At 39.4% G+C, this 24,654-nt stretch overlaps 1 protein-coding gene across 5 annotated transcripts in view; it reads left to right on the top strand.

Annotated features, from left to right (window-relative positions):
- Positions 1 to 24,654, top strand: part of Amph (amphiphysin) — a 180,886-nt gene that overhangs the window by 143,805 nt on the left and 12,427 nt on the right. For 3 of the 5 annotated variants that reach the window (XM_050142243.1, XM_050142242.1, XM_050142247.1), the window contains 8 exons: positions 3,539 to 3,655; positions 4,908 to 4,931; positions 6,841 to 6,864; positions 9,749 to 9,781; positions 13,430 to 13,486; positions 14,421 to 14,543; positions 23,143 to 23,349; positions 24,206 to 24,457. In XM_050142243.1, the coding sequence (XP_049998200.1) occupies positions 3,539 to 3,655; positions 4,908 to 4,931; positions 6,841 to 6,864; positions 9,749 to 9,781; positions 13,430 to 13,486; positions 14,421 to 14,543; positions 23,143 to 23,349; positions 24,206 to 24,457 (837 nt within the window). The remainder of the gene's footprint in view (positions 1 to 3,538; positions 3,656 to 4,907; positions 4,932 to 6,840; positions 6,865 to 9,748; positions 9,782 to 13,429; positions 13,487 to 14,420; positions 14,544 to 23,142; positions 23,350 to 24,205; positions 24,458 to 24,654) is intronic. The other 2 variants (XM_050142244.1, XM_050142246.1) reach the window with 2 other exon arrangements.

The following is a 24,654-nucleotide window of genomic DNA, read 5'->3' as shown; positions in this document are numbered from 1 at the left end:
TGATGCTGAGCCGATGGTCCAAGCTGGTGTTGCTGAGCTGACTATTACGTTCAAATAACAGATTCTGTTCACGGAACTGTTCAGCCAAGCCAAGACATGATAACTGCCCCACTTAAAGCCATCTGACTGTTTTAATGTTTCTTGTAGGATTTTTGAACACATACATGTTATGTGCTTGTAATATTAGATGCATTGAAAGGTCTTTATAAGCTAATACATTGTATAATCTGGGTAATAATGTTTTGGGCAGTGCACAGACAAATGAACAATAGAGGAAAGATATCAATTCTTGATGAAAAATGAAGTACTGAAAACTAGAAAGCTGAAAATTATCTGAGATTATTTCCCCCTATATTAATGTAGAATAATTCTTCTCAGTGTTGTCTTTTTTTTTTTCCTAAATGAGTCATCCTGCATTTAGAAGATCGTTTATGGCTGCAGATGGCTATTTTTATCATGCTCTTAATGGGAAAGAAAAACACTTGTGTTCATCCTGGCCAGATGCTGCGATGTAAGAAGCAAAATCTATCCTGTCTGATAGAAGAAAAAAAAATCGGCTCAGCAGCAACACTTTCCCAACTGTGTCCTTGGGACTGAGAACAGAAATCCACCGAGCCTGCAGAGCCCTCTAATGGCCCAAACCTTAAGTATAGCTCAGAATTTCTCATGGGAAGTGCTTTCTTCCTACTCAGAGGACACTATGGAATATTGGACCAAAATGCTTTTCTGATTTTCTAATTTTTTGTCCTCAACAATAAACTGCTGTAGGACAGCTTGTCTTTTCCTCATCTTCCCTCCCAAGAACTTAAACAGTAAAAAGCAATCCTGTACATGAATCCTTATTATGCTTTAGATTTTATTAATTATTTGAGGATTTAATATTATATATTTTGGTAATAATTCACCCCTTCTCTAATTCCTCCAGAAGATCCACTGGAGAGGTGAGTGTCTTCCTGACCGGCTGGCGGACGCCCCAGAAAGGGAGCACATTCCCGCAGAGTTCTGGGTTTAATAGACAGTGGCAGGCATTTCCCTGCTTTACTGACCCATCATAACAATTCAGAGCTGCTTTCCACATGCTGTCCAGCTCTCCCATTATCTTGGTTTCAAGATTTGATAAAGAAATTGTGTTTAGTGGAAGCACAGAGCTTGTTTTTGTGTTACCTCTTTCTTCTAGTAATCTGTTTGCTATGTAGGAAACATGATACTTTTGTAGGCAAATACTTGGCAAAATTCTGTATTGGACATTATTAGATATAAATATATATTATTTATTGCTCTTCACATATTTATATAATCTATTCTGATGACAGCCGTCTCCAACTGTCCCTCTTCCACCCCTTCCAGACCCCTCCTACCATCTCTCCCTTCCAGCTACATGTTCCATCTTTCCGAAGAACATGGGAATCACTTTTAATATTTAAATTACTGACAAATAAAATGTTTTTGAAAGAACAATGTCTATGAAATTTTAAAAGTATATGAGGAATAATCATGTTGGAAAAATGGAAAGCTAAAAACTAATATTGGAGCGTATATATGATATTTATGAGAGAGTTTTGTGCATAAATATTTATATAATATGAAAAGAAGCAATAGGGGCATATATAACATATTATGTAAATATATATTATATGACATAAAAGAAGAAGCAAAATTGTCTAGGAAAAGAAAGAGACATGTAGCACAAATAATAAAAACCCAGAGACAGATATTGGGGTTCAACCTGAAGATCAGAAAAACGAAGAAATCAGCCACTGACTCTGACCTCTTACCTCAAACTGAAATGGTGATCCTGCCTCTGCAAATCCTTAGTATGACGATGAGCTTGAGAGCTGTCTCCTCTCTAGTGCTGGGATTAAAGGCGTGCACCACCACCGCCCAGTCTATGGATAACTAGTGTGGCTGCTGGGATTAAAGGTGTGTGCAACCACTGCAGGGCCTGTATGGCTGACGAGTGTAGCTGTTTTTCATTGACATGCAGGCAAGCTTTATTTATTAAAACACTGATAATGTACTATTTGGAGACTAGGAGGTGGGTGGGAGAAAGAGTAAGGCATATGGGGTGAAAATGATCAAACTACACTTAATTCAAAAGATGTTTATGAAAGCCTTCACTCCATACAATGAATAGACATCACTAGAAACATAAAAAAAGGGACACATAACTGAAGTAAAAAAAAATGTTTTGAGTTTGATTAAACTGAAAATTCTTACATTTTAAAATAATGTACAGGAATGATGAAAATCTATCCCTAAGTACTAAAAATAACTTAGTAAATGTAGTTTTAACCTAGATGATAAGAATGCAATATTCATTTAAAAGGGGGCCCACACAGTAACACACAAGCAGCTTTCCTACACAACAAATGTAGGATGTTAAAGTATTACTGTTTCACCCTCCCAGCTATTCGTGCATTTTTGTATTCGGAAGTTTGTTTCTTTGATCAGTAATGAAAACAATTCCCATCTTCCAAACCTTTCTGCAGCCACTTCAACTTCCTGTTGCATGTTCCTCCACTGATGTGACCTTTCCATTTCTATACAACAAAATGTTCAAAAATGAAACATACCAAATATCAAAAACATGTTACTTGACTGTGTGAAACTGCCCCCAATTCCTGCCACTGTGGTATAGTATATGGAGACCTTGTCTCATTTTGCCCTTTACTGTGTAGCTTGAGCCCAGGTTTACCTAACTTCAAGTCCATGCTGTTTTCCTGTGTACCATTGCCACAGGTGAATAGATACTAATGCTTAATATAGTCTTACAATTCTTACCACACACACACACACACGAACACGTACAATGATAGGATAGATCATATGATAACTAAATCAGGAAATGGAGTATTAATTCCTGATGAGAAGCAACTGAAGTCAAGGTTACATTTCAACTCACTGTTTGAGGGACAATGTGTCATGATATGGAGGGGATAGCAGCAGGAACACAAGATGGATGGTCACATTGAATCCACAATTATGAAGGAAAGAGAGGATAGGAAGGGGGCAGGCTATAAAACCTAGAACCTCCTTCTAACACTTCCACATAAAGTTTCCATATTCGCAAAAATGTGCCGTCAGGTGGAGACCAACGGTTCATACACTGAACATCTAGGGCACATTTCATATTTAGCACACAAATGAGAACCACTGGGAGGATGGGAAAGGTGAATTCAGTAGGATTCATTGGTTCCTTCCTATCTATGTTTTAGAATCATAGAGGTATACCACAGCAGTGGGTTGTGCTAATGGGCTCAATGCTCAGTACATCTTATTATTTTTATATTCATCTGTGTTTTTTTTATCTGTGCATTTTCTGATATCCATTGTTTGAGATAACCAAAAAAGATATTTCTTTTACCTGTGTGGCATTCCCCTTGATGGGAAATCTGACCTGGAATGTGATCTGGGGAGTGGGTTATGTGTGGTTAGACTTTATCACTGCATTGGATGAAGCCCTGACATGACTAGAGGTGTATCAGTGAGACATCCTGCCTAGCTCATTCCATTAGCTCCTATCCATCTGTCTTAACAGAATGAAGTCCTTGAGGTGAAGAAGGAGGAGACTTTGCTGGATCTGGACTTTGACCCTTTCAAGCCTGATGTGACTCCTGCAGGTTCTGCTACAGCAGCCCACTCCCCCATGTCTCAGGTATAAAGTGAGTGTGGGAAGTTTAGGGATGAGAAACCTTCATTATGCCTAGTTAACTGGCGCTCACTGTGCCTTCCAACTGAGGGTTATTTATTTTTCGTTTTGGTTAAAAATTATTTCCTACTCATAAGGTATAGAAATAAGACTTTATTAGTACCAAATATTTTCTGTTTCTCCATGCCATTAGCCTTCTCCTGCCACCCCAGATGTTTGCCTCAGAATTGGGTCTCACAGGGTAGTTCTCAATGTCTCGCTTCTCTCAAGGGAGTGTAGGCTCTAATAATATGCCTCGTGCCTTCCCTAAACGAAGCTCTTTTGGTGTCCTTTTTGCACTACTTCGTTTCTCATACTTTGCAAGGCAAGGTTTATTTGGGTAACCATCAGACCCTCCTCCACCGAAATGTGTTTGTAGCCTAGATAGTTCGAACTTGAAGCTGCCCTTGTGTTCGTCGTAAAGAACCCTGCCCTGGTTCCTGACCATGGATGTGGAGTACCTTGGCTCTTGTGCTTACTCTTGCTCATCACTTCCTCACTCTGTAGTTCCAACTACTTCCTGTAGCCTTTGTAATAAGATTCTCTGTCAGAGGGATCCTTGCATTGGGTGCTTTATAATGAAACCATCAGTAGTGAGTACACATCAGGCATGCATTAATATGTTTTAATGGGCACCTACTACAATAAGCGTGACTGCCAATTAATCTGTATGTTCTGTACCCCAGTTATATTGGAGCATATTTAAGGATCTGTTTGCCATCAAACTGGTCATAAGATATATTCTTGAGATAGAAGGAAGAGGCAAGCACATCGGTTAAGGATTAAAGTCTCGAAACCTTCATTTCCTCAATGATATGATAACCCCTAGTATTGGAAAGCATTTTTGTTTTAATGATGTGTGTCTAGTGAAGTACCATACTTACTGTAAATCACAGTCAGTACCAAACAAGCTAGTCTAAAGAGCAAAGGCAGACGGCTTAGATCCCTGCTGTTCTCATGGTATCTACATGTGGCTAAACTCAAACTAAGTGAAGTTATATAAAATTTAAAGTTTGCTTCATTTAGACTAGTACATTTCAAGTTCTCAATAGCCCAAATAGGTAATGGAATTGGAGTGTTTCTATTATCAAAAACGGGCCTAGGAAAGAGTGCTGCTCTAAATGCCACATGTGTGTGACATTGCGACTCTCCCTGGCCTCTTTATTTCATTACTAACTGTGGACTTTTACTCATAATGTTTTTCTTTGTTTCCTTTTAGACGTTGCCCTGGGACTTATGGACGGTAAGGCATTGAAAACTAATTTCACATATTTTGATCAAAAAATTTGGAAACCTCAATATACTTCTTTTATTTATGAGAAGAAGAAAGCCCATACATTTAATGATAATGTATTACCATAGAAAAATACCTGAAAGTTGTGAGCATTTCCCAAATCCAAAAAAGCCTAGTAGAGAAATGTGTGTCAGTGGTCTACATTGCTGAACTGGTAGGGATCAAGACAATGGCATTGTGCTCTTTGTGTCTTCCTGTGGGAGATGATGACCAAAAGTGCTGTCGTAATGGAAGGCTCTTAGATATGTGGTGTACTCTTAGATAGAATCATAACACAGTGTGGATGAGAAAATCAGAGGTGATAACAATTTTTCATCATTATATTCAATTAAATTTGGTTGAAACATTTGGAAAATTTGAGCTAGACAGCTGTGGATTTGAGTTCAGACCCTAATTCTTATAATCATGTAAGTGTGATCAATTTCTAAAATTCTATAAGTATCACCTTTTCTATAAAATAAAGGTAATGATCCCTACCTCAGAGTGCTGTGAGAGGCTTAAGACATGTGTATAGTATTTAGCCCAGTATGTGATATGGATCAACAAAAGGTAGCCATAATTATGGTGTTGTTTTATAAAGCTAACCTGATGTGCAAGGTTGAATATTTTTAGAATTTAGACTAGGGAGAAAGAGAGGGGAGGGGAGGAGCAGAAATGACCAGAACTTTGTGGTGTTCATTGGCATTGCAAATCTAGGAGACTGGTGACCCCATGTGAAGCCTGACATTCCTTAGGGCATGGTCTTAGTCTTTAAAAAGCTCTGGTTGTGTGTTCTTCAGAATTATACTTGAGTGTAGTAAATTCAGCAGACACATTCAATAGATGTAGTTATTATTTGTGGACACAGTCTTCAGAAGTGGAATTTCTTCTTGCTTCCTAAAAATAAAAAGGATGCTCATCCTCCTCTCTAGAGTTTATATTCTGTTTTGTAGGATCCTTGAAAGGGATCAAGATCACAGCTAACAGTGTTGGTCGAAGGCATGCTCGACCAAGTCAATACCTTTAACATGGATTTAGTGTTACTTGTATACTTTCTAAAGGGGGGATGGGGTGATAGTCAGGGCACTAGAGTTCTAACTTCAACTGTGTGTTACTTTTATTGTTAATTATGGGAATAATACTAATCTTGGTAATCCCAAAATTTCATAATTTTAATTAGAATTATGACACATTTTATTCCCTCTCTAAAAGGAATGCAGAGAGAGCAGAAATACCTCTATAAGAAGCTTTTCACTGCTTCAGAGGACAGACCTGCTAGGAATAGTAGTCATAATAAAAACGGATGAAATCGTGTCTTTCTGACATACTGCTTTCATTCATAGTTCTGTCTACTCTAAAAGGTATTTTTTATATGGGTTGAAGATGGCTTCTAGGTTGAAGGAAGACTGTCAAGAGAATCCTCAAGGTAGTCATGTGGTTAATAAGAATTTATTCTCCATTCAACACAAGCCTCAAAGATAGACCCTAGTGAAGAATGAGTTTGACATTTTGTTCCTATAGAGCCTATGATATGGAATAATTTCTTGATATCTGTGCATTCTGGTGGTCTCAGACTTGCATGTTCATTTGGATAATCATTTTCATTTCATGGTCTCCTATGGTTGAAATTGTGAACTAGCCACAAAACATCCTCCCTGATGCTAAAGAACAGCACAGGCTCTTTGTGTTTCATTTGGGCCTCTTCCACAATTGTCTTGAAGAAATTTTAGGACAAAAATCATTTTTGTAACAAGTGGTAAAATTTAATTCCCATACAGTAAGAGCTACAGCATTCATAAGAATGTTGTGCCTGGTCAGAATGAGGCATCGACCAGTGAAATGTTTCTCCTTTTTTACTTTTTTCTCCCCCCTCTTTCAGACAACCACTGATTTGGTACAACCGGTAAGTTGATTTTTATGAGATTCTAGATTTTAAAGATACCTAACATTTATACATATGGCATTTTTTTTGGTAGACTGACTTCTCTCCATGGCATTGCTAGTTCTAGATTGACCTTAAGTCAATTAACTCTAGTGTTTTTTATTTTTATTTATTTGTTTGTTTATATTTGTTTTTGAGACAGGGTTTCTCTGCCAAGTATTTTTTAATTTTATTTTTTGTTTTATTTAACTGGTACTACACTACTGAAGAGCTGTAGGTTTTTCATCAAATATTTCATGGTCTGTTTCATCTTTTTCTCCCCCCTTTGCTTTTCTACATACTTTAAAGACTGACTCTTCCAAAAGTCTTTCTATGTGTAACCTCATCATAGACGAAACTCCTGACAGTGGTTTGGCTGAAGAGCTTCAAAGACCTGAAACTATAGGTTCATTGACTTGGGGCCCTCATGCTAGAACAGACAGTGTCAGCCAGGAGATGACCCCAAGTGGGTCTCAAGAAGACATAGTCTGTCCCTCTGGAGTAAAGCAGGCCACGAGATTATCCACCGAAATGCTTGCTTCTACTGACCCTTCTAATGTAGCTGAACAGGGTGAGGATGCCCTAGGGCCAGCCCCTCCAACTAGAAATGAACAGCTGTCCTCAGAGCCTGTGCCTGGGGCTGGAGTTTCTATTACTGCGTACATGGAGATGGACCAGCCATATGCAGCATGTGACTCAGAGAAGCCGGTTGTGGGAACAATTGACCTGCTCAAAAAAGGTGACGAAGAAGCTAACGTATCAGATGAAGAAATAAAGCAGAAACAGAAGGTAGAAGATCCTATGTGGAAATATGTGGACACAAATCAAAAGGTAGACACTGGAGCTATTGATACCAAGGCACTAGAAGATACTGAGGGATATGAGGAGAAAATATGTGATGGTCTAAAAACTAGAACACTACATCATCTCGAAACACCAGCAGAACAAGGTCAGGAGACCTTCAAAAGGCATGAAGTGGGAAGTAGAAAAGACCTAAGGGTGGAAAGTGAGGAAAGACTAAAAATCTATGAAAATTATTTTGAGGAGGCTGATGTATTAGAAAGAGACAAGGAAAGAATATATGTGGCAGATAAATTTAGTGACAGAATCCAGGGATTGTCCAATGAGATTCAAGTAAAAAACAGTCATCACAAAAATGTAGAAGGCTCTGAATCTACACCTGCCCATCATACAGAGATCTGTAATCTGCCTCTCCAGACAAACCCTGTGTCTATTATTAAAGATTTGAGCATTGAAGAATGGGATTTAACTAGAAAAGAGATAGAGAAACATTCATCAGGCCCGCACACCCATGCCACAAAGCATTATCCAGCACAGGGAAGTGCAGGTGTAGAAGTTCAGTGTGGCGTTGTAGTCAGTGCTCAAGGAGCTGAGGGGCTTAAGAATCAGGATGTTGCTTTATCATCTAAATATGCAATGGTAGATGAGTCTGGAACTGACCCTTACTCTTCTCTGGGAACTCTTGCAAGTGGAAAAGGGCAGAGCTCATATAAGGGGAAAGATTCATCAGCAGGGGGCTTTGCAAGTACAGGGCCTGGAAACCCTCCTCATGCGATTCAATTGCCAAGAACTACAAAGACAGATTCTCGGGGAACAGATGCAGATCAAATCTGGCAGCCAGACTTGAATTCAGGAGCAAATATTGTGAATCTAGTAGGAGTCTCTGGTATTCCAGATGGCCAAGCAAGTAGGCTTGCCAATTGGCAGGAATCTAATAGCCACTGGTCCATCAGAGATCTAGAAGGTCTACATACTTGCTGGGGACATTTAGCAGAAAGTCAGAAAGGAATGGAGGTGGACTTACCAGCAGATGTATGCAGGAAATATGCCAGGGCTAGTGACTTGGATCAAAGCCAGGAGACTGCTAGACCAATGGTTCAGGGAACCTCCTGGAACACTAGCATGGAGAGCCCTGGTAGTCCCCAAGACAATGACATCAACAACTCAGATTTATCTGAAGATGAAATTGCTAACCAGAGATATGGATTGTTGTACCAAGAAATAGAGGCTGATAAAGATGAGGTACTTACTCTAAAATGTAGTGTAGAGTAACCAGACTTCCTTAGGTTCTGTTTTCCTTATGTCTCTCACCAACTTCATTCTCCACCATTGATCTCCTTGACACATGTACCTCTTGAAACCTATGTAAACCAAACACAAACAGGTTGACAAAAAACATCCAGCAAAAACAAACAACAAAAATACTACATAATGATTGTGCTGTGAATTAATGGAGTCTTTCTTGCTATTCCACTTTCTGAGTTATTTTTTCTACTTTCATTTCCTTTATTCCTTTTTTTTAATCCCTCCCTCCCTCCTTTCTTTCTTTCTTTCTTTCTTTCTTTCTTTCTTTCTTTCTTTCTTTCTTTCTTATTGTTTGAACACTAAAATGTGCTAATCCATAAGCAACGCAGATTTATTTACTGGTGCTAATCTGACTCCACTAATAAAACATGAACTGTTTCTACCCAAGCTCATGAAAGCTGTAGAATCTTAGTTGTTGTTCATTAAATTGATGGATACGAATGACTTAAAAGAGATACTAACACCCATGGTTCTGGCCTAGAGTCATTTTCTCATTATTGAGAAAGTCAGTGTTGGCAAACATTGACCCATATGCAAGCAACAATTGTAAAACGGATCTTCCACTTTTTTTGTCAGCCTATTTATAATAATACAGCATGGCTTTTTACAGTTCCTAAGTGCTTTCAAGCAAAGCAAGCTGTTGTATTATTTTTAAATTTGTGTGTTGTAGTCGTTAGTCTCCAACTTGTCTAGTAGATATTCATTCATCCTATGGAAATGTTGGTTAAAAAAAATCACACCCGTTTTCCATTTCCTTTAGGCTTCTGGAGGTTCATTTAATGGCTTTACCCAGGTAAGGTGAATCTGGTTCCTTACAAGAGCCACCTGCTGAGAATGTTTAATTCTTTCCTGCGGGAGCTTTGTGTCATCGCTGCAGCAAAATGATTAAGAATGTCCATACAAAATTTGATCTCACTACTTACAACTAACTTGAGGGATGGAGATAGCATTGTGGCATTGTTGTGATGAAATGAGCTGTCCTTGCTATAAGCTGAACCCAGTGACCCAGCACTTGCTAAGTGCTTCATACATAGGCTATGCCAATTTTTGTACTAGTCATTAGAAGTAATTCCAGTATGAAAGATCCTCTAGACTTGGCTACTGGAAGAGGAGATAAGATTATTTTTACCAAGATGATGGATATTAGAGATGATGATTTTCAGAGCTCCTTCTAAAATGTCATAGTGAGCCACACCATGTACAGCCATACCTTTAGTAATTTTCCAGATAAAAGCCATCTGAAAAATCAGGAACCACACTCCAGCTCTTTCCAAGAGATCAGTGGTTCCTGACATGTTCTGCTAGCATAGATTAATGTTTAGAATAACTCATGTTAACACTATTTTGGTATTTTTTAAACTATTTAAAGGGGGACTTTCAAGAACACCAACTGATACAACTGATGGCTTCTAGTTTAAATAGTATAAGCAGAGACTGCACTTTTATTTCCCGGCTGCCCAGACCCAATTAATCACACAGAAACTATATTAATTACAACACTGTTTGGCCTATTAGATCAAGCTACTTATTAACTTACTCTTACATCTTAAATTAACCCATTTTATTATTTTTTTATTTTACTGTGAGGGTTGTGGTTTGTTACCTCTTGCTTCTTGGGCAGCTACATGGTGTCTGCCTGACTCTGCCTTCTTTCTCCCTGCATTCAGTTTAGTTTTCCCACCTATCACTCTTCTGCCCTGCCATAGGCTAAAGCAACTTCTTTATTAAGCAATGGTAATAAAAAAAATTTCATAACATACAGAAGAGAATTCCACATCATCTCCCCTTTTCTGTCTAAATAGAAAAGAAAGTTTTAAATTTAGCATAGTAAAATTACATATAACAAAACAGATATCAAACAAGATACAGTTACAATATTTCTTTATATGTCTAAAGTTTTATATCTAATTTATCTTTTATCATAACTAAGGAAAACTATAACTATCTGACTTCAGCTCCATCAGATACCCCAGAAGGATATATTAGCTAAGTAAACAGGAAATTCATTGTAAGCAACTTCCAAAACTCTAGAATTGACAGAGGCATCTCACTGCCTGGATAGTCATCCAAAGTCCTTCTTGCCCATAGTATCTGGTAGCCTTTTTTATGAAGCAGGAAATTTGAAAGACTGTTTTGCCTATAATGACAGTTTGTCAGTTGCTTTCTTCTGTGTCCTGCAGAATGTCTGGTTAATGAAGTAAGTCACAAAACAATCCCACACCAGTTTGGAATTATGATTAACATAAGGGTTATTTATTTAAAGGGAAAAAACGTACAGATCACAATAATAGACAACAGCCTCCTGCATGATCAGGAATAGTGTCTGATAGCCAGAAGTGGAATCTGAAGCAAGAGAGTGAGTGGAAGGCTACTGCTGCTTTTTTTTTTAAAGCAAAAGATACCACACCCCAGTGGGCTGGTATCTCAAAGGCTATTGGCTGAAGGAGCAAAAGTAGCTCCTGCAGCACCTGGCAGTTTCTTCTGTGAAGCAGGAACCTGAAAGACCATTCCATCTTTTAGAAAGTTCATCAGCCATTTTTCTGTGGGTCCTGCATGACCAGTTCATACAGTACACCATCAAGCAGTCAAGCAATGGCAATTTCCTGCCCAAATGACTAGCCTTGTCACACTGAAGGCAAATTCCATAACAAGTTCCTTCAATGCCCATCAACCTCTCTGAAGTAATTGGTGCTGCCAGAAGCAGACATGCCTCACTGTCAAGAAAAGTCTAAGTTTATAAAATCTTTTAAATGTCATATTCTGTAGGTTTTTGAAGTATTGAGATTATCTAGTTAACTGAAATATATCTCTGTATATCTAGAAAATCTAACATAATTAAAGTTTGATTATTATAGATAACTATTAATCTATGTTTCATAACTATATATTACATTTTAAATGAACTGCACAAACACAATACTTTAAACAAGAGCAGAAATACATATATACAGTATAACAAAACTGACTTTAAATTTATAATAATAGATCAATATCTATACCAATGCAAAGTATTCATCTCTATATCATTTCCCCCTTAATTTTTTTAGAAATTGAACTGTGAACATTAACTACTTATAACCAATCCCTTTAAAATGAAAATAAACATTTATAAACAATCATTTTGGGAATTTGGATGTAGTTTTCTCCAAACTGCTTCCTGCTGTTTGTTGGGCAAAGTATTTTTAGGATTCACTGAAAACTTTTTTTTAGGGTGGGGGAGTTCTATCACATTAGCCTGGAAAGAATCCACAGGTTCTCATCTTCTGTGGAAACGAAAGCAGAACCTCTTTTGCAAAGTAACATATCTTTAGACTAAAGTTTTGAAGTCAAGATACCTTTAAAATATATATGTTGGTTTAGCTTACCAATTCTAAGACTCAAATGTTAACTCATTAATAGTCAAAAAATTCAAGGAAAACACAATAATATACATAATCCAGACTCTCTGTGTATATTCCCTCTTTACATGGCTTATTTGTTTATTCTAATACTTTTTAGTATTTATTTTATTAACTTTATTCCTTTAATCTATGGCTGTCTATACTCCTTCTTCTCTCTCTCCTAAGATGTACATTTATCCAATACTGTGACCCATTTATAGGTCCTTTTTGTCTGAATTTGTCTTTACTGTGTATCTGTAATGCTTTTTTGACCAAGAGTTCTTTTTTAAATGTGAGGAGAATGGTGCCATATCCCACATGGCAGAATTGTTTACCTCTAGCTCTGTGAGCCATGCTCATTGTACCAGCTCCAGGGATGCAGCAGGTCTATGTCACCACTAAGCAATTTGTAGCACTCTGCTCACAAATCCCACTTAATTCTCTGTAGCAGGACCTCCCAAAAGAGCCAGAACTGTTTATGCCACCAGTATGAACCAGGAAGCCATATCTTAAAGAAGCCACACCTCTGCTTGAGCCAGTGAACAGAGCCTATCTGAAAAAAATGTGGTTACCAAGAAGCTCCAATTGACTCCCACTTTTGTGGGTCTAGAAACCTTTCTTAAGCTTTCTTAGGCTTTATGTGAATGTATGTTGCCAAACACTGGGTGCCATTAGTGAGCATAGACTGTGCTTTCATTTCCCAGCTGCCCAGACCCAAACAATCACAAAGAAACTATATTAATTACAACACTGTTTGGCCTATTAGGTCAGGCTTCTTATTAACTAACTCTTTTATCTTAAATTAACCCATTCTATTATTTTATATTTTACTGTGGGGCTCGTGGTTTGTTACCTCTTGCTTCTTGGGCAGTTACCTGATGTATGACTGACTCTGCCTTCTTTCTCCCTGCATTCAATTAGTTTTTCCACCTATCTCTCTTCTGCCCTGCCATAGGTCAAAGAATCTTCTTTATTAACCAATAGTAATAAAACATATTCATAGCATACAGAGGGATATCCCACACTGAGATAGCTTTTTAAAGCTTTCTCCCTCTTTTCAGCCCCAGGAAACTTCATTATTCACCATGCAGGCAGATCAGAATATGGTAGGTAGCTTGGTAAGTTGATGTGAATGTATTTGGGGACAGTTGATAGTTATCATGGGATATTTGAAAGTTAGTTGGTCATACTAGCTCCTTTGGAGAGTTAATTTTACAGAAAATGATTTCTACAGCTCCCTCTTTGCAGAAAGCAAAAAAGAAAACCACCTGTAAAATCAGACTTTAACCTTGTTTACCACTGACACAGTGTCACAAGCAGAAACCAGCTTCCTGTGATACTTATGGTCCTCAGTGGAACACAATGAATCCATCAAAGTCACAGGTCACTATGTGACTATAACTTAAGGTATAGGATTGAAAATGAGTTTGTCTTAAGAATTTATGGATCAACTAATAGATCATTGCCTTTTCCTTTCTTGATTTGCATACTGGAATGATCCCTTCATTTTTAGTGTAATATATACTTATATACTGAAAGATCACAGAACTGTGTGTCCTATAGGTTATTCTTGACTCCTACCTGGCAAAGTTGGACCTTCAAGAGATATTCTCTGTGTCACTGTGTCTCTGTTTCTGTGTCTTTTTTCGTGTCTCTCTGTCTGTCTGTCTCTATCTCTGTCTTTGTGTCTTTCTTTCTCTCTATTCCTCTCCCTCTCCACACAACAGAAGAATCATTTCAGGTTCTCTTACATTTACCATAGAGACACGAAGGTAAACTTTTAGAGATAAATACAGTGGTAGGTGTTTGCCCGACTTTAAAGGAAACCATTCTGGAGGCTGTTCCAAAGAAGCTGAACACAATTCCACTCTGTGATTACTTAGTTCTGCAAGGGCCCACTAGATGAGAGAATTTATTTCTCTAGAATGGATTTAATAAAGCTGGCTGCCTGCTCTGAATGACGATGAGATTCTGGATGCTCCAGTATGCTGCAGTGTTACCTATTCACATGTCGAATCTCTTTTTTTCCTTCTTACCCACAAATAACTTAAGGCTGAAACTGAACAGGCGCTATCCATGGAGCCCCAAGCCGAGGAGCCTCCTGCCACCACTGCTGCACCTGCTGCCGGGCTGGACCTTGGACTGGAGATGGAGGAGCCAAAGGAGGAGGCAGTGGTGAGCCCACGCCCCGCCCCCTCCATCCACTATGCTGCTTCTTTCCACCTTCTCCCATGATCCTTTGTACCACTTCCTGTCCTGGCTTCAGCTAGGATAAAGGACCCCCTTGTCTGCCATGGTTCCCAGGATAAAAGAGCCTTCTTTTTTTTTTTTTTACTTTCATAGTAAAAACTCAATTCCCTGACATCATCATCATCATAAATATATAATATGATAATAATAATTATTATTATTGAGATTATACCAAAGAACTGATCTAATGGATTAGGGAAACTTCCATGTAGCCATAGATGTGGCTCTCCAAAACCTGCCTCTATGTTTATGCGTGTGAGTGTATGTGTGGTTGCATGTGTCCATGTATGTGTGGAGAATTCAGACATCAGGTATTTTCTATAGCTCTCCATTTTGGCTTTTGATACATGAGCACTTACTGACCATTGTGCTCACTGACTGGCTAGACTCTCCATCCATCCATCCATCCATCCATCCATCCATCCATCCTTGGAACCTGCCTGGGAAAAATATAACTGAATACTTGACCACTACATGTATCCAAACATACACTCGCACACTTCAACAGAGGGGAAAATGCAACTCAATTCTTGACCACTACATGTATCCACACATACACTCGCACACATAAACATAATACAAGATAAAATATAACTGAATTCTTGACCACTGCATGTATCCACACATACACTTGCACACTTCAACATAGAGGGGAAAATGCAACTCAATTCTTGACCACTGCATGCATCCACACATACATTTGCTCACATAAACACAGGACAAGGAAAAGTACAACTGAATTCTGGATCACTGTTAAAGAAATCATTGATTTTTGAGATGAATGTGACCAATACCAGGAAGGTAGAACGATGACGATTTGGATTTTGAAGAAATCATTTGATTCTGAAAAGTGCTCATCAAATTCCCACTTTGAATGTCAGATGGTTTCTTCTCCATCTGTGCCTGTGTACTGCATTGGTCCCAGGTTCCAGAACAAAGCTTAATTCCACAAAGCCCATGACATTGAACAATGGGGTGGAGACATGAAGGAAAGAATCCAACACTCTAATACCAAGCGCTGATGCAGGTTCTCTGTAATCCCCTCTCAGGTTGTCGAGATCACCCACTCTCTCACTCATCCAATTTTTATACTTCTGCAAGCAGGTTTTTAATACATTTTGATTAAAATATAATTACATCACTTAGCCTTTTCCCTTTCCTTCCTTCAGTCCTTCCTATGTCCCCTTCCTCCAGACTTTCCCATGTCGCCCCTCAAATGGGTAGCCTCTTTTCTTTAATTATAATTTACATAAGCATATACACAATTACATAAATACAACACGCTGGTCCATTTTTGTTTGTGTGTATATGATTTCAAGTCTGACCACTTTATATCAGGAAACCAAAGGAATCATCCCAGCGAGAGGTATTTTCTCTTTCTCTCAGCTGTCGCCAGTTACCTATAGTTCTTTGTCTATGAATGAGACTCCTTGGTATTTTTTTTTCCTTCTACTTGTGTTTTTATGTGATGGCCTCCATCCTTTTTTAATGAATAGCTTCAGTGAAGAACATTAGGGTTGCAGGTAGGCTTAAATCTCTGATAATATCAGGACTTTCCACAGTTAGTTCTTAGACTTAAGAGATGTCCCTGGGGTGTAGCTGAAAAATCAGAACGAAACAGCAGCTCTTGTTCAGCCTCAATCTTGAGCTTCCCAAAGGCAGTATATGTCTTCATCCATTCCTCTGGCTGTAAAGCAGTTGTCCAAGGGCATGTGGCAGCAATGCCCTAAGATGGGAATGCACAGAACGAGCTCTTTAGCTCTAGAAAGCTGGTGATGAGGAAATCACGTTACCCTCTGCATCTGTTTCTCATTTCTCCCTGATAAACTTAAAGTTCTTCTGCTTTTAAAAATCTACAACCAAAAGCTTTAAAATGTAGAAACTTTCAAATCCCTGCAGTGTGGTGAGGAAATCTTGCTTACGGCTGTTTTCCACCTGCGTTTAGTAGGCAAGTGAGGTGAGATATGGGCATGGGGTAGTTCACTCCTTGATGCCACTGCTGTTCCAAAGCCATGAGGTCAGTGGGCTGCCAGTGGGTCTTCTCAGTGTGATGCTCTGCTGCTTTCTCCTCCAGTTTCAGGTCACACACTGCCATCTGTCAAGCCTTAGGCTACTCTAAGACATGTACATGGTCAGGGCTGGGATATTTGCCCATAGAACATGAAAATATTCAAGTGATTTTCAGCCCAGTCTTCATTTAGTCTCAGGCAGTGCCTGGCACCTTTCCTTCAATTCTGTCATACTGATCCTAGGCCCACACAAAAGGCATTCTGCTGTTCTTCTTTTGTTGACAATGTTTAGAGTCAGAATCTTAGTGTGTAGGTTGGCTTGTCACTTACTTATGTAGCCCAAGCTGTCCTCCTGCCTCAGCCCTCTAAATGCTGAGATTGCAGGCACTTGCCCAACTTGCAAAAACATCTTTTTAAAAACCTTCTCAGGGCTGGAGTTATGATTCACTCTCATGGTGCTTTTTCCCTCTTCCATGACTGAAGTTCAGGATTCAAAACCAAACACTGATAAATAGAATTAGGTAAAAGCCTCTTACAGACTTTGCAAGCCCCATGGAAGAAGCCTGTTATGATTGCTTTCCAACCACTGCTTGCTCATGCTCACATTTCTGAGCAAGCACAGTCAGTGTACAATATTTACCTTGGCTTTAAAAGCTGCACCTTTTTCTAGTCATTTTGCAAATAGATCACTAATTGAAACTTTTAATGCTAAAGGGTATCATTATGAGATACAGTGCCCTGTGCTTAAAGCCAAATTAACAGCAACAAAAATTCATTAACTTTGGCATCTCTGCCAAAGATGATTTTCAAAGAAGATGTGAAGCTAATTTTAATAACTGTTTCCCATGGCAACAGTGCTGCATTTGATTGAGTTGGACTATAAGCCAGATGCTTAGGGCTTCCGATGGGACTGCAGGAAAGATTAGGGTAGCAGCCTGAAAGCTGAGTGAGATGGAAATGGGGAAGGAAAAATCTTAGAACTTTTTTTGGAAGAAAATACATGGACTGCTACACAACTCCCTAATTTCGCTGTTTATATTCTCGGGTACAGATTAGTATGACACAAACACAGAATTTGGTCAGATCATTCCAAACTTTGTTTACTGGTTGAGCAGGTTACTTTTGCTCTTTAGATCTTAGTTAACTTCTAGGAATAATGGGGGAAAGCTATAATAGAGATGTTAAGAGAATAATATGCAATGAGCATAAACTTCCGTGATGGTATGCAGAGACTTTTAGATTCACAATAATGCAAGTTTCTTACCCAGGATGGACATGTAAAAATAAATTGACAAGAGAAGCCCATCTGTGCATCAGAATTATTATTATTTAGAATCAGGATGAACTGGAAAGCCTAGATAGAGCTCAGTGATCTTCCAGCCAATTGTCTTTATAAAGCAATATGTAGACATATTGCCAAATTCTGACTCCAGTATAAAATGCCCTGCAATTATCAAAATGTGCCTTTTATCCAAAGTATGTAATATATACTTCTTATAGTATTCACTTATTATTTATGCCAGAAGTACTATAAATAAAATAACCGCATACGTTAAGAATGAATGAGAAAACTGAAAACGCTAAAAAGTTACAAAAAATAAAATTAACTTTTTATCAGTTCTTCTCTTGTAGTCCTCCACATTAATGATGAAAGAGAATTTTAACAAAAAGTATTAAAGTTTCTATAGTGCTAAATTCTAGAAATTTCAGCTCTAGATAGGAGGATATTCTTTAAGCGAAAGTATAGAGGTAATAGAAGTCATAGCCAAGCCTACAAGGCGGTTGATGAATGTGTATGGTAGTGCCTTTCCACCTTGGCAGTGTGCCATGGGATCATGCTTGCACACCTTTGACACACATTTGGGAGATTCGAAGTAGGTGATTGTACGCTACAGCTTGATAAATCACTAATTTGATAATTCACTACTGCTGTGATATACACCACAACAAAAACAACCTGGGGAGGAAAGGGTTCTTCATTTGGATTAAGCATCCCAATCACAGTTGATCATCGAGGGAAGCCAAGGCAGAACTCAATGGGGACAAAAACATGGAGGCAGGAACTAAAACAGAGGGCACAGAGAAATACTGTTACTGACCTGCTTCTTCCCATTCCTTGCTCAGCCTGATTTCTTATATAACCTAGAACCACCATGTAGAGTGGGCTAGGCACTCTTACATCTGTCATTAATCAAGAAAATGCCTCACAGGCTTGCCTGCGGACCAATCTGATGGAAACATTTTCACAATTGAAGTGGCTTCTTTCTAGATAAGCCTGGATTGTGTCAAGCTGACAAAATAAAAATCTCAACAAGACAATCTCTCCTGGCTGTTCACCTCAAAGGGGCATCTGAATGTCCCTAGATGGGATGAAAAGTGGAAGAAAGGAAATGTTTCTAACATACAGGAACTGCTGAGACATTACCTAATAGAAATAGTTTGAAAGCAGCAGAGGGCACATAAACCATGCAAAAGAATGAATGGATTGCTTACTAGATAAAACCTCATTTTATCTGGCTGCAAAAAAATATTATTCAAAATATGGGAAGAAAACTTTTAACTGTCTTCTCTAAGTGAAATCCAAGATGATATTGATGAGAGAAAAAAGCGTCAATGCAAGCCAAAGGAAAGGGGAGTAAGAATGGATTTTGGGAAAAGGAAATGGCATATTAGAGCTAAGATTTGAGTAATAAGTGGGAAAGACCAGAGACAACTGTGTAGGCAAATGGGTAATGGGAGGAGCAGGGATCTCCCAGCACAGAGGAAAAGCACAGCAAAGGTAAGAAGATTGGATTGGAAGATCAAAAGGAAAAATCCAGCTCCTGGACCATTGCTGATACTCAATGCTGGACAGATTTACAGACTGAGGGAGAAGCTTGTTACGTTGGATTGAAATTTTCTAATTGAAAGAATCCTTGGGGGTAGATCACAAGAAATCACAACCAGGAAGAGAGAGAGACTACATTTTCTCGTGTGTGTGTATGTAATGATTTGTGCTATAAATATAGTCATTTGTATATGTGTTCATTTGTGAAACAAATACAGTCATTTATAGACATACAATAAAAATAAGGCTACTTGGGAAAAGAAAGTGGAATAAAGGAAACGGGGGAGACTAGGAAGCAAATATGCAAATACTGTCCAAGTAATATTATACCTGAATGGAAATGTCTATGAAACCCATCACTATGCACAACAAATTTATACTAATAAAACATCACACACATGGACAAGCTAATGACAAGACCACGTACATTTGTTAAATTTTTAATTCAAAGCTTAAAAAGCTCTGCAAGCAAATACCAGTGAGTCCTGCTTTAGACTTACCCTTCGCAAAACAAGGTCAGAAGTTACTAGAACAGCACAGAACTTCCACAGACATTGTAGCATCTGCTCCAAGCCAGAAACTGACCATTATGAAGAGAGCAAAAGACATTGTCAAAAACATAGCAATATCAAATCTCCACAAGTACCCTGAAAAAAAAATTATGAAGATGTGTTGCAATTGACTCTCAACATGGATCATACAAGCGTGAATAAATGGGTCATTCTGAATGTCTTTATCCTCAGGAGTGAAATTGCTAGTTTCCTTAGCACCTTTTCCCAGCATTGTTCATCCCAGTGCTTGAGTGATGTTATTTGCCACCTTTTTATCAGCCCTTTCCTACTTGTTAAGTTCCCTTCATGTGGCAGAGATGAAATGAATCTCTGAGTTCCTGAAGCTGGGGTCCTTACTTCTGAGGATCAGGCAACACACAACAGTCCCTGGTCTCCCCCTGCTGGTAGCTGTTGCCACAGCAATGATTGTAGTCAGAACAAGTAGATTCCGTCCACAATGCCTGCTCAAATTACTTAGCCAAAAAACGCTATGATATGTTTATCTTGTGGCAGTAAAATAGGATACAGTCACAGACAGACACACAGAAAACAATCACTTTTGTAAGCTTATGATTCTGTTAGCATCAAGTGAGTTTTAAAATTACCTTTGGTGTTGCTGGAGAGATGACTAAGTGGTTAAGAGTGCTTGCTGTTTCTCCAGGGGACTCATTTCAGTTTCTATCACCTTCTTGGGTTCCTCATGTTCACCTGTAATTCCAGCTCCAGGAAACCTGATGCCCTTTTCTGGCCTCCACAGAAGCCTGAGTTTATGTGCACATAAAGACACAGTCACACATACACAGAAGTAAATAAAATAAAATAATTCTTTTTAAAAAAAACCCACAAGTTTACCCTTGGTAATATCAACAATATGCCATAGAAAAGTAACATATTTTCTTCTAAAACAGCAACATTAATTAATTCACTTAAGATAGTACCAATTACAAATGATATGTGCTGCTCAGAACATACATACATAGATGAATTTACATACGAGGAGGTACATGTTATAAAATAGCAAAGGATGCTTTTTTCACCGATAGTGTGTGTGTATGCATGTGTTTGTGTGTGTAGGCTGGTTTGCCATTTTGCCTGGATGTAGATAGAGTCCATCTTGATCAAAGCTCTTGAAATCGTTGTGTTGTTCATAGGTGTGACTCTTGTCCAGATACATGGAAAGCAAAAATAACAAAAAAAAAAATAACTAAATAGTTTGCCTTCTGCACTTGAGCCGAGTGCAACCATATTCATGTTCTTCGTATCCATAGTTCTCAGTATGGAAGAAAACTTGTTGGGCCTTTAGTACCTCCAGTGAAAATCTACCCCTTCCCTCCCTGTCTCCCTTTCTTTCTCTCTTTCTCCATCCCATCCTTCTTTTCTTTTCTTTTTCTTACAATACCTGGAGTTGAAACAAAAGCCTCAGCTGGAAGCACTGTACCACCGAGCTCTATCCCAACCTAAAACTGTTTGTTTCATGAACAAAAAAAAAAAAATCATTGAACAATTGCTTGTTATTCTTCTTGGAATTAAGACACCTCCATAAGTTATTGCTAATTATACTTCTTTTGACAACAGTGACGATAACATTTATAAAAAGATCATTGTTTGCTTAAAATGAGAGATGCTAATTCTCTCACATTTTAATTTATTTTTGTTGGAATTTTCAGTCCTTCACCAAAACACAAATCTTCATATAACTTTGAACTCATTTCAATATTTACCAGCATTTCAAGTTCATTTCAATTAAGTATCAGCTACGGTTCACACAACAGGGCCACTTTTCTGAATCCATGTACTTTAATGACGGAGTAAAAATAAAAGAATTAAGGACAAGTGACTGTGTTTGCACCATTATCCATTTTCTGTGAAGAACCAAATTCTCATAATAGGAGATTCTCATATGAAACATAAATTTCTTTGACTATGTATCAAATGATAAGCTCTCTTTTATGCCCAAAGTAAAATTATGATATTTAGAGAAAGTCCTTCATTGAAGATTATTTTAAGTAATATGGTAGGTATGACTTTGGGGCTGAAGTGAGTTCTTGGAGAATGTCATGTTGAGTGCCTGTGTGAGGTCACATTCCCATACCCCATTTATGTGCCTGCTGAGAGCTGTTCTCCATCACCCACTTCAGATGTCGTGTTGGAGAGCTAATGCTTGCAAGAGTATGGCTTCGCTAACAATACTGAGAACAACGCAGAACTAATCCAGTAAGGGAGAGCACTAGCTGACGCTGACCCATCAGAGAGCAACATCAGTGTTTGGAAAATGTGTCCTGGGTATACTGTATAGAATCAGTTGGAAAGTTATTTCTTGATAGTCTTTTTTATTCTACCTTGTCAAATCGGTCTGCCATACAGATTATTAGAACCCTCTTAAAGGGTTAGACATTAAACCAATTTGTCCAAATTTAAAACCTGTGGTAGTACTTCTATTTCAACATCTCATGTTTTACATACTACTGAAAACTTTTTTGGGTTTAGTAAAGACCCCAAATATGATTGTTACATTTTTTTTAGTCAGCAGATAGCTCCATGGATATTTGTACATTGCTGATGTATATTCGATTTCAAAACTTTCCCATTATCTTCTTAACATTCTTTTGGAAAAAACCCACCATCGTTCCTTTTCCCTGAACATGGAGAAGGCCTGCAGATGTGGAGGGCAGCCATTCTGATTCTCAGTGTGTGATGGTACGCCATCCTGCTGTGGTCCTCCTCCATGTGCCATAAGGGACAGAAACCCAGGTCCCTTCAGTGTTATAACACAGGGATTCCCTAAAGCTTAATCCACTGATACCTGCTTTCGTCAAAAAAAAAAAAAAAGTCTGTAGAGCGAGATCCATCCACTGTTTGCTACCAGTCTCTAAAGAATGGCATATGTCACCTCTTCCAATGCCATCCATTATACCTGATTGAGGGTGAAGCCAAGGGATGCAGAATCCATATCATTGGATGCTCTGCGAAAAGTGAGCTCTGATCACAGAAGCTTCTGCTGCCCCTGACTCCTGGGATTCTGTCCATGCAAGCAGCTCAGTGCTGATGGCCTTAATAGGGGAAGCACGCTGGAGTGGTGCTGAGGCCTTGCAGAGACTCTGGAGACACAGGCATAGTAACTGCTCTCTACTTTATAGATTCCTCCGGGAACTGATGCCGACGAGACTGTGGGAACTACAGTGCCCACTGATGGGGTCCCGGTGGAGGAAGCCGAGGCAGAGAAGGCGGCACTCCCTGCTGCAGAAGGAGAAAGTCTTGACGGAACCAAAGTCGATGCTGAGAGCAATGAGGTTACAAGCAGCGAGAGCCCTCCACCAGCAGAGACTGAAGTGGCTGCTCCCCAGGTAAGGGTTTCCTGAGGGACTTCTGCGGAGAGGGATGTTTAGTGGGCTCTTGTCTGCTGGCCTGGGTGGTAGCTCTCTCTGTGTGGAACGGACTTCTGCTCCTGAGGACTGAAGCCCAGAAGGGGGGAAGGGAAGCTGCAGTCACGATAGAGGGGAGAAATGAGGTACAGCTGATGAGGAAACTCGGCGGAGAGAGGAAGGAAGAGGGTGCTGAAATGGCAAAGCTGTGCAAGTAAGGAAGACCCCCGAAGGCTTAGCTCCGTTCCAGCCTTGGTAGGGACTCAGTATGACTTACAATTACCAGTGCTTCGTGTTTACTATTAGTAGAGTATCTCAGAATCCCCACCAGTCTTCTTCCACCAAAGCCAACCCACTTTTTAAGGAAATAGTCAATTGAGCACACACATCAGATTAAAGTTGGCCCTAGCTCTTCCTTTCCCCCAGCAGCTATCAAAGACAACAAATCACCAGTCCTGTGACTTGGACAATTACGGACAGTCATGGCAAAGTGTGAGAGTAGCATGGAGTCCTCCCTCGTATTTTCCTCAGGACAGACCCTCTCTTCTTTCGGCCTCCCGCCACTCTGGATCGCTCATAGAAGCTCCCCTCCATCGATTTTCCAGGCAGTGTGACTGCTCAAGGATCTATATAGGCTTCCCATTAAAGCTTTAGTACTCAGGAGAGACCGTGAGAAAGTCGGGACAAATGTAGGCCAGAGGCCCAATGTCTGCAAACTTAATGCTTGGAACTGTGGGTTAATGGGATAGAGAAAGAGTAGATGGTTGGGGAAAGATACTAAGCAAACACACCGGTTGTCTCCCAGGCTGTGACAATATCCACATTCTCTGTCCACCAGGAGAAGGTCATCCCTTCCGTTGTCATCGAGCCAGCCTCCAACCATGAAGGGGAAGGAGAACACCATGAAACCACCGTGGGTGCCACCGAGGATGTGGCTACTCAGGGCCAGGCTGGTGAGACGCAGGAACTGGTTGCAGAGGCCACGCCTCTGGATTCTCAGGCAGCTATGGCTGCACCAGGAGGTGCTGGGGATTCCTCCGTGTCTGCAGAGGATGCTGCTCAGGACATGCCTCCTGGCTTTCTCTACAAGGTCTTTATATTGTCACATCAGGGTCATTGTCGTTTCTTTGAGTTCCCTTTGCACCACTTTGTAGTTTCTCAGTATGCTATTTGCATTGTGTATTCTTTCTCAAATCTGTTTTCCTTTCACCCTGACCTCCCCTGGGAAAACGGCAGCATGTCCTTGTTTTGGGCAAGCATGCAATACATTAACACCCTTCGTACATC

The sequence above is a fragment of the Alexandromys fortis genome, unplaced genomic scaffold, assembly GCF_014885135.2.
Source record: "Alexandromys fortis isolate MF-2015 unplaced genomic scaffold, M_Fortis_MF-2015_v1.1 scaffold_5, whole genome shotgun sequence".
NCBI lineage: Eukaryota > Metazoa > Chordata > Mammalia > Rodentia > Cricetidae > Alexandromys > Alexandromys fortis.
The sequence above is the reverse complement of the archived record's forward strand: the minus strand, read 5'-3'. Positions and strand labels throughout refer to the sequence as shown.